At 47.3% G+C, this 8,837-nt stretch overlaps 1 protein-coding gene across 1 annotated transcript in view; it reads right to left on the reverse strand.

Moving 5' to 3' along the window:
• The window catches only part of ZNF609 (zinc finger protein 609), a 221,184-nt gene that overhangs the window by 5,156 nt on the left and 207,191 nt on the right, over window positions 1-8,837 (reverse strand). Inside the window, exons 3-7 of the mRNA XM_011940408.1 lie at window positions 8,678-8,765; window positions 3,769-6,109; window positions 1,651-2,017; window positions 562-737; window positions 59-275 (exon numbers count right to left, since the gene is read on the reverse strand). Of these exons, the coding sequence (XP_011795798.1) occupies window positions 59-275; window positions 562-737; window positions 1,651-2,017; window positions 3,769-6,109; window positions 8,678-8,765 (3,189 nt within the window). The remainder of the gene's footprint in view (window positions 1-58; window positions 276-561; window positions 738-1,650; window positions 2,018-3,768; window positions 6,110-8,677; window positions 8,766-8,837) is intronic.

Raw genomic sequence — 8,837 nt, forward strand, 5'->3', positions numbered from 1 at the left:
TGGGATGAAGATAAACAAAACAAGACAAAACAACAGGTGGTAGGGAAAATAGGCTTACCTGCTGCATAGGGTAAGTTGTATTGTGCTGGGAGCAACGAGTACCCCAAGTGGTGGTGGTGGTGGTGTGTGGACATCAGGCGCTGGGAAGGAGAGGTGCGGGGCCGGTCAACACTCCGTTCACCCCCACCTGCTCCCCCAACGCTGCTACAGCTGCCACCACCCCCAACCACCCCACAGCCTCCTCGATCTCTCTCCTGAGAAGTTTTATCACTTATCTGGAAAGGAAACCAGAGACACAAAAGCACTATAGTGAGACACACATACATACAACCACACACACACACACAAACACCCACACATGAGTGAGATGCCCAGGGTGCCACCTTATGACCCCTAAAAGCGCAAGACATGTAAGAATCAAGAAGATGCCCTGGGGGCTGCCAATGTCAAGTCAGCCAAGCTGCACTGTGGTCAGGACCTGAACTTGCCCACCTTCTCCCAGACCCTGGATCTGGCCTTACTGGTTTTGGGTAACAGCCAGCATCACTGTACTTCTCTTACCGTGGGAGACTTGCTCTTGTAGTGACTGGCATGCTGCTGCAAGATGTCCAGGGCTTTGGACTCTGAGCTGGATTTACAACTGACACTGGGGCTGGCTCGTGCCTTGTCAGCATCTTCACCACCTGAGACCTTGCTGCCATATGGAGAAAAAGAGTAGCTGGAAGGCAGGTAGGAACCTGTGGAAGGAGAAATCAAACATTCAAAGAGATGGGAGAGGTAGAGGAAGCTCTGCTTTAGTGAGCTTGATTAGGCGGGCATCAGCTTTCCAAGGCACAGGCTGAGGTATTTTCTAACATAGTGTCTTTGGCTGAGACTGTTGGCTTGACCTTTCCTTACTGAGCTCTACAGGAAAAATTAGCTAAGGGATACTAGGAACACAGCCCTGTTTCCTGCCGCCAACTTCCATAGATCCGATACTGTTCTTTGAACTGGTCTCAGATTCATCTTGGAGAAGTGATATGATAAAGTGGAAAGATCACAGGATCTGGAGTCAGAGCCTTGGGCTCAAAACCTTATTCTGAGACTTACCAGCTTGGTAACCTTGAACAAATAAATAACTGTTTTGAGCTTCAATTTCTTCATCATCAAAAATGAAGGTACCAATACTTACTACTTAAGGTGATGGGGAGGATTAAAAAAGATAATATGCATAAATCTCAGAGGACAGCGCCTGGCTCTGGGGGAGCACTCAACAAATGCAACTATGATTTTTATATTGACAGGTGTGAGTGACAGGGAGAAACGAACGCCTCAAGGGTAAGAAATTTCCTATTTCTGTTTGAAACGCTTACTTCTATTTAGAGTGTGCTTTATAATAATGTCACCAGAATGTTCAGACTATTTAGGCTGCTGTAGGAAGCTGGAAGCTCTAAGGAGTGAGGCTAAAGAGGCTAAAGACTATCATTATGGGTCATTCAAGGAACTATGGGTTAGGGTGGCTACCTCATAGAATGACTCAGTGAAAAAAGGGCTGTCATCTAGGTGAGCCTCAATATGCCTTGGGGCTGAGCAAGAAAACTCTGGATGTGAAATCTGTGCTTCATTCCCCCTTCCAGTGAATGGAACAGCGGCTGGCACTTGGTGCTCTACCTGGGTAGTTCTGCATCATCACGGCAGGCATGCTCCGGTAGCCGGGGTGGCTGGGGTCATAGGACTGACTGTAGGAATAGCCGTGCATGTAGGGGATGTAGGACTGGTGCTGGGTGAGTGGGGAGGACACGGGCACATGGACACTTGGCCGGGGCTCCTTGCTCCCAAGGCGAGACTCCTCCGACGCGGGCAGCTTGCAGTCACTACTTGTGCTTTCCTTCCCATCTTCCTTGGGGACAGAGTCCTTACTCCGACTCCTTTCCTCCTTCAATTTGCGGTCCCGCTCCTCCTTCCACCGCTCATCCTCCGACTTGATGTCTGAGTACTTGGCAGGATAAACATATGTCCACATCCGGGGCTCTGCCTCCTACAAAAATCACAGAACAACGACTGGGTGTTGTAGAGATAAGACAGATATATTTCAAGCCCAAGGTCCCAGTAGAACCACCAGAGCAGATAATTACTAGACACCTGGGGCAGAGTAGGATCTTGGCCTCTTATTGATCTTGTTTATAATCCCACTCTGCTCCCTTTTGGTTAAAAGGCCCCCGCCCCCACCTCTGCACCCACCCACAGGGAACAAGACGGGGCAGGGGGAGAAAAGGAAAATCCGTCCATGCATCAGTGGATGTTTTCCAGGTAAGAACAAACATTCTGGGGAAATGACTGAAATAGGAGAGGCTGCCCCTTCCAAGATGTTTAGGTTGTTTCACTATTTCAGAGCACGCTCAGGGGGGGTGGAAAGCTTGTAAGTGACACTCAGATCAGAGGAGGGAGGGAGGCATAACTATTGTACTAAGAGGGAAGAGAAGACATTCTAAGTTTCACGAGCAGAGCAAGATATGAGATTCCAAGTTCCTAGTTCTAACTCAACCTATAAAATCCTTGTTAAAGAAACTCAGTAAATGAGTATACTTTGTACCTACTCTAAAAAATAGACCATCAATAACTCATTTCACAGGAACCAAACAGTGGAAGAAACACAGACAAGGAATCGAGATACCTCGGTTCTAATCCTGGCTTGGCTAGTGAGGTCTTAAGAAACCCTAGACAAATCGGCCTTTCTTGTCAAATGGAAAAAACACCTGCTATGGATATAAAAGTGCTTTTTAAAAAACATTAATATGAATCCCAGTGCTTTGGGAGGCTGAGGCGGGAAGACTACTTGAGGCCAGGAGTTCAAGACCAGCCTGGGCAACATAGTGAGACCTCTCTCTACAAAAAATGAAAACATCTGGGTATGGCGGCACACATCTGCAGTCCTGGTTAATTGGGAGGCTGAGGCAGGAAGACTGCTCGGGCCTAGGAGTTGGAAATTGCTGTGAGCTATGACTATGTCAGTGCACTCCAGCCTGGGCAATAGAGAGGGACTCTGGGTCTCTACAAAAACATAAAAATAGGCCGGGCGCGGTGGCTCAAGCCTGTAATCCCAGCACTTTGGGAGGCCGAGACAGGCGGATCACGAAGTCAGGAGATCGAGACCATCCTGGCTAACACGGTGAAACCCCGTCTCTACTAAAAAATACAGAAAACTAGCCAGGCGAGGTGGCGGGCGCCTGTAGTCCCAGCTACTCGGGAGGCTGAGGCAGGAGAATGGTGTGAACCCGGGAGGTGGAGCTTGCAGTGAGCTGAGATCCGGCCACTGCACTCCAGCCTGGGTGACAGAGCAAGACTCCGTCTCAAAAAAAATAAAAATAAAAATAAAAAAATTGGCTGGGTGCAGTGGCTCATGTCTGTAATCCCAGCACTTTGGGAGGCTGAGGCAGGTGGATTACTTGAGGTCAGGAGTTTGAGACCAGCCTGACCAACATGGTGAAGCCCCATCTCTACTAAAAATACAAAAAAAATTAGCTGGGTGTGGTGAATGTTGCAGTGAGCCAAGATAGCACCACTGCACTCTAGCCTGGGCAACAGTGTGAGACTCCATCTCGAAAAAATAACATTAAAATAAAATAAAAAACATTAAAATGGTTTATAAAGGTAAAGAATCCTTAAAATTACACATCTCTCCTGCTAATCGCAATTCCGTTGAACCCCTATATAAGGACAGCCCTTATTTGTGAGGAAGACAGATGATTATCATACGGTATTTCCACTTCCTCCCAGAGCAACAGTTACCTGTCGGTACCAGAGTATTGGATCCACCTCTGCCTGTCGACCACACTCAGCGCCTGTCTTGGCCTCAGAAGCCTCCTTGCTTAGGTGGCTGGCATCACTCAGCTTCACTTTAAGGCCTTCAGGGGCCTGGCCCGGGAGTTTTGAAGAGTCATCTAACTTGGGAATGATGACTGATTTGGCTGAGTCAGCCCCTGGCTCCTTGGCCTTGCCAGGTCCTGACTTTACAAGGTCTGTCAGGCTGGGGGCCTTGGTGAGAGTTGGTGGAATTGACGGCTTTTGCTTCCACTCTTCCTTGAGTGCTGCCTCATGCTCCTTCAGGCCCATCTCTGCCTTCTTGTCCACTCCCCGCTGCTGCTGCTCTAAGCTCTGGCGTTTCTGCTGTTCTTCGTACTGCTGCCGGTAAGCCGTGTTAGTGCTCAGAAGGTGGGTGTGGTAACTCTGGTCGCTGTAGCCATAGGGGGGCACATAGGCATACTGGTTATAGTACAGGGACTGCATATACATGTTGGGACGCTGCTGGATGACCGAGGGCTGCTGACTGGAACTGCTCAGCTCGGGCTTCTTTTCCTCACAGACATCGTTCTTCACTTTTCCTTCTATGCTCTCAGGTTCCTCATCCTTTTTTGTCTTCAGGGCCTGGCTCTCCACTCCTGCCTGGCTGCTGGGGTTGAGAGCCCCAGGGCTGGACTGTGCGTAACTTGGAGAATAGTAACTCTCAAAGCCTTGGTAATATGGTGAGTCTTTGCTCTGAGGCTGAGGGGGAAAAAGAGTTTTCTTAGCCCCTTCTTTAACCAACTGTTCAGCATCCTTTGATTTGACACTGTCTACTTTGCCCTCTCCATCCTCCCCAGCATCAGAGATGTCAGAGTATGCAGGGCTGTTGGTTTTGACTGAGCTGGCTTCAGCTCCATTCTGGGTCACTACATGTAAGGGAGTCAGGGGCTGAGTAGGGGTAGTGTTTTCAAGGCGGCTACTGCCTCCAATGGAAGGGCTGGGGGCATTATCTGTGAAACTGTAGATCTTGTCGGCTTCAGCCTTGATGCTAGCCAGTCGGCTTTGGTGGGGGTCTGATGAGCCATTTAGGAGTCCCTCCATTTTCATCCCATCTCCTGAAGATTCCCTGAATGGGCTTTTGCCTTCTTCTACTCGACACACCTTCCCAGGGGTCAGAGGACTTTCAAGTTCCTTTGAAGATTCCTTCTTTTTTTTGTCTTTCTTTTTCTTGTCCTTGGCTGGAGTCAAGGCAGGGTTGACTGTGAAAGGTTCTCCCATAACAGTGGGCTTGGGCTGAATGGGCTTCAGCTGGGGACTGTTGGGCATGGCTTGTGCCACTGTGGCGGTCAAGCCTGAGGAAGAGCCTGGGCTCGCTGCTGTGAAGGTGGCTGTCTGGAAGGTGTAGATTTGCTGTGGGGGGATGGCAGGGGCAATGGGACGGGCTGACTTTAAGCTCTTGGAAGGAATCTTTTCAGGTTTTAAACTAGAGGGTTTTTTACATTTTTCTTTTTCCATACACTTCCTTTCTAAAGAATCAAAGGCATCATTGCTTGTTTCATCCATCACTGAGGGTCCATCATCAGAGCCATCATTGGATAAGGCCCCAAGGTCTGTGTCCCCTTCCCCACTCAACTTTTTCTTACACAGGCCTTTTGTGCTGAATTTGCTTGAAGGAGAAGGGCTGTGGGGCTCTACAAGTCGAACTTTGGGGGTAGCTGAGCGAGCAGGGGACAAGGAACCTTTTTGTGAGACAGATGCACCATTGCAGCTCCCGAGATCTGCATGGAGAATAGGTTCCTCTCCGTACTCACTGTCCCCATCTGCTTCTGGCTTGCTGTCTTCATCTGTATGGGCATGAGCTTGGTGGTACTTAAGTCCATTGATGTGCTTGTACTTCTTGTTGCAGTTTGGGTGGGGACAGTCAATCAGGACTGGGGAGGGACAGTTTCTGTCCAGAACAGTGGGTTCTACCTTGGTCCCAGGAAGGGGGCCAGTGGCTGAGCCCATGGAATTAGTACGGACACGCTTGCTCCCTTTGGAGTCCTCTGAGCTAGAGTTCAGCTCCATGTCTGAAAGGGGTTTGTTTTTCCGCTTATTAGCTGAGGAAGGGCTGGCCTTGACATCCTCAGAAGTGCTGCTGGCAGGTGGGCGATGCTCTGAAGAATTCTGGCTGCCCCGTCGGCCTTTGCTATTGGCTCCTGCCCGGGTTTTGCTGCTGCTACTGGTCCCTTTGCTGTCAGAGGCTGTGGCTGTCTCATTGACAGGAGTGTTACTGTTGGGACGCATGCGTTTGCCTCTACCCCGACCATTGCGCATTTCCAGGTCACTGGTCGGGGAGTCACAGAACCTTGGCAAAGGATAAACACAACAGGATATTATTAAGAAGAGAAAACATCTTCAAATCAGTTTAGCTGTAGGCTCCAGAACTGTCCAGATGGTGACTATCATTTTCAATGAATATGATTTGTTAAAAGAAATTCTGATTGGGAACTGCACTAAATGGTGAACTCCTGGGATGCATGTTAGCTGCAAATTATTCTCCAACATTTACCTCTAAAGCCATGCAGTCTGTTCCATAAGACAGTCATGTCTACATTTCCTATATACAGCCATAGTCATGGTTTCAGAAAAGATGTTAGAGATCATCCAGGAAATTGAGGCCAGGCATGCTAAGTGACTTGTCCAAGGTAACATCATTGATTAATGGCAACATATGACAAGACTCTAGCTCTACCTGTAGCCCAATGCCTTTTTCTTACATACCTCACTATGAAGACATAGAAAGGTAGAACAAAGCACCTATCCATTTAAGAGTTCCCTAAACATCAGATATAACCAAGAGTACATGAGTTCTTTGAATGTCTGGAGATCTGCACCTAGGGGTCATTCCTCATAGGCCCTAAAGTAGCTTTTCATGGAGCTTAAAACACTGACTAGAATTAAACCTTTAGCTAAGATTGGTTCCCTTGTAGATCTAAAGATGGTTTTGACTCTCTTGTCCCAGGGGGCAACGGGAGTAGGTTGTTTCTAAGACAGTAGGAACCAAAGCTATTGCAGAAAAAACGCAAATTTTGTCAAATATCTCCTTTGGGTTCTCAGAACAGTCCTACTGTAAAGCTACTTATTGCTTCCCTGTTATCAACCTACTCACTCAGCTCCTATCTCTCTGGATTCTTGCATGCCCAAAGTAGAAGCAGAAATAAGTCCTTCCAATAGGTTTCTCAGAAATGCAAAGGGAGGGTGTAAAGAACTTTACTAACTTGTTTCAGCTCATCTGCTTCTGATTCTTATCAGGGCAACTATTATGGTCTGAATATAGTCTTTTTTTTTTTTTTTTTTTGAGACGGAGTGTTGCTCTGTCGCCCAGGCTGGAGTGCAGTGGAGCGATCTAGGCTCAATGCAACTTCCGCCTCCTGCGTTCAAGCAATTCTCCTGCCTCAGCCTCCCTAATAGCTGGGATTATAGGCATCCGCCACCACGCCCGGCTAATTTTTGTATTTTTAGTAGAGACAGGGTTTCACCATGTTGACCAGGCTGGTTTCGACCTGCCTGACCTCAGGTGATCCACCTGCCTCAGCCTCCCAACCTGCCTCAGCCTCCCAAAGTGCTGGGATTACAGGCGTGAGCCACCACGCCCAGCCTGAATATAGTCTTATAATGTCTAAGCCTCTAGAAACCTGGCTCAGCATCTCTGAAAATTAGGAGGCATAAATAGCCCTCAGTAGAGCATAATCACATCTGAGAAAAGGAAAGTGGTATGGAATCAAGAACTTTAAAATACTTTTCCTTGGGACATTTCTGCCCATCTCAGTTTCATGGGAACAATGGGCAGATGAAGGTTTAAGATACTTTTCCTAAAAGAACTGTCCAGATAGTAACTACCATTTCCAATGAATATGATTCAATAAAGGAACTTGTGACTGCATGGGAATGGCATTAATTGGTAAGCTCCTAGGATGTTACATGTATGTTAGTTGTAAATTACCCCCAACGCCTGGGTTCCCCAAACCCTGACAAACTGGGTACTAATATTAGGAACAAGCTATTAGGTGCCATTGATTGAAATAGCCATCTAAAGGTCAAATTGCAACATGAAAAGGTCCTTGTGAAACCCGTATGTTCTAGTAGAGTTTATAAAATTAAGCATGTTCTTAAGTTCAAATTTGTGAGAAATAGCTACTATCAATGAATGTTTGCTCACCCATGGTTAGATGGTCTCAAGGTGGCTTTAATAATTCCAGTCAAAGGCTTAAATAGGATTTTCTCCCCATTCCCCCAATGCATCCCCTCAACACTTTTTTTTTGCTAATTTTAAAAATATGGAACACTTCACAAATTTGCATGTCACCCTTGTGCAGGGGCCATGTTAATCTTTTCTGTATTGTTCCAATTTTAGTATATGTACCTCTGAAGTGAGCACCCCCTGAACACTTTCATACACAATTCATCTTCTTTTTTTTTTTTTTTTGAGATGGGGTTTCACTTTTTGTTGCCCAGGCTGGAGTGCAATGGCGCGATCTTGGCTCACCGCAACCTCCGCCTCCTGGCTTCAAGTGATTCACCTGCCTCAGCCTCTCGAGTAGCTGGGATTACAGGCATGCACCACCACACCTGGCTACTTTTTTTTTTTTTGTTGGGGTGGGGTTTCTCCATGTTGGTCAGGCTACTCTTCAACTCCCGATCTCAGGTGATCCGCCCGCCTCAGCCTCCCAAAGTGCAGGGATTACATGTGTGAGCCACTGCGCCCAGCCATTCAGTCTTCTTGAATGTCAGATAAATACAATGCTTTCCCTAGTATCTATACCATCGTGTCCCTTAAAAGCTGGGTGTACAATTCTAGCAGGATAAAAGTATAAGAGATCACCAATTAGAGTGGTTCAGACTTAATATAAACTAAATAGCTCTAAGTGCTTACCTTGGGGGTGCCCAATCATGTCGTGTGCAGTCAAGGAGTGTACCTACATATGTCTTGTTCCTCCACGTTACATTTACCACCAACATCCCTGGAAAATAAGAGCACATAGATATAGACGAGACACACCCCATTTGCCACTGAGAAGAGTATACTTTTGATC

This window comes from Colobus angolensis, unplaced genomic scaffold, assembly GCF_000951035.1.
Source record: "Colobus angolensis palliatus isolate OR3802 unplaced genomic scaffold, Cang.pa_1.0 Scaffold19, whole genome shotgun sequence".
Classification (NCBI taxonomy): Eukaryota; Metazoa; Chordata; class Mammalia; order Primates; family Cercopithecidae; genus Colobus; species Colobus angolensis.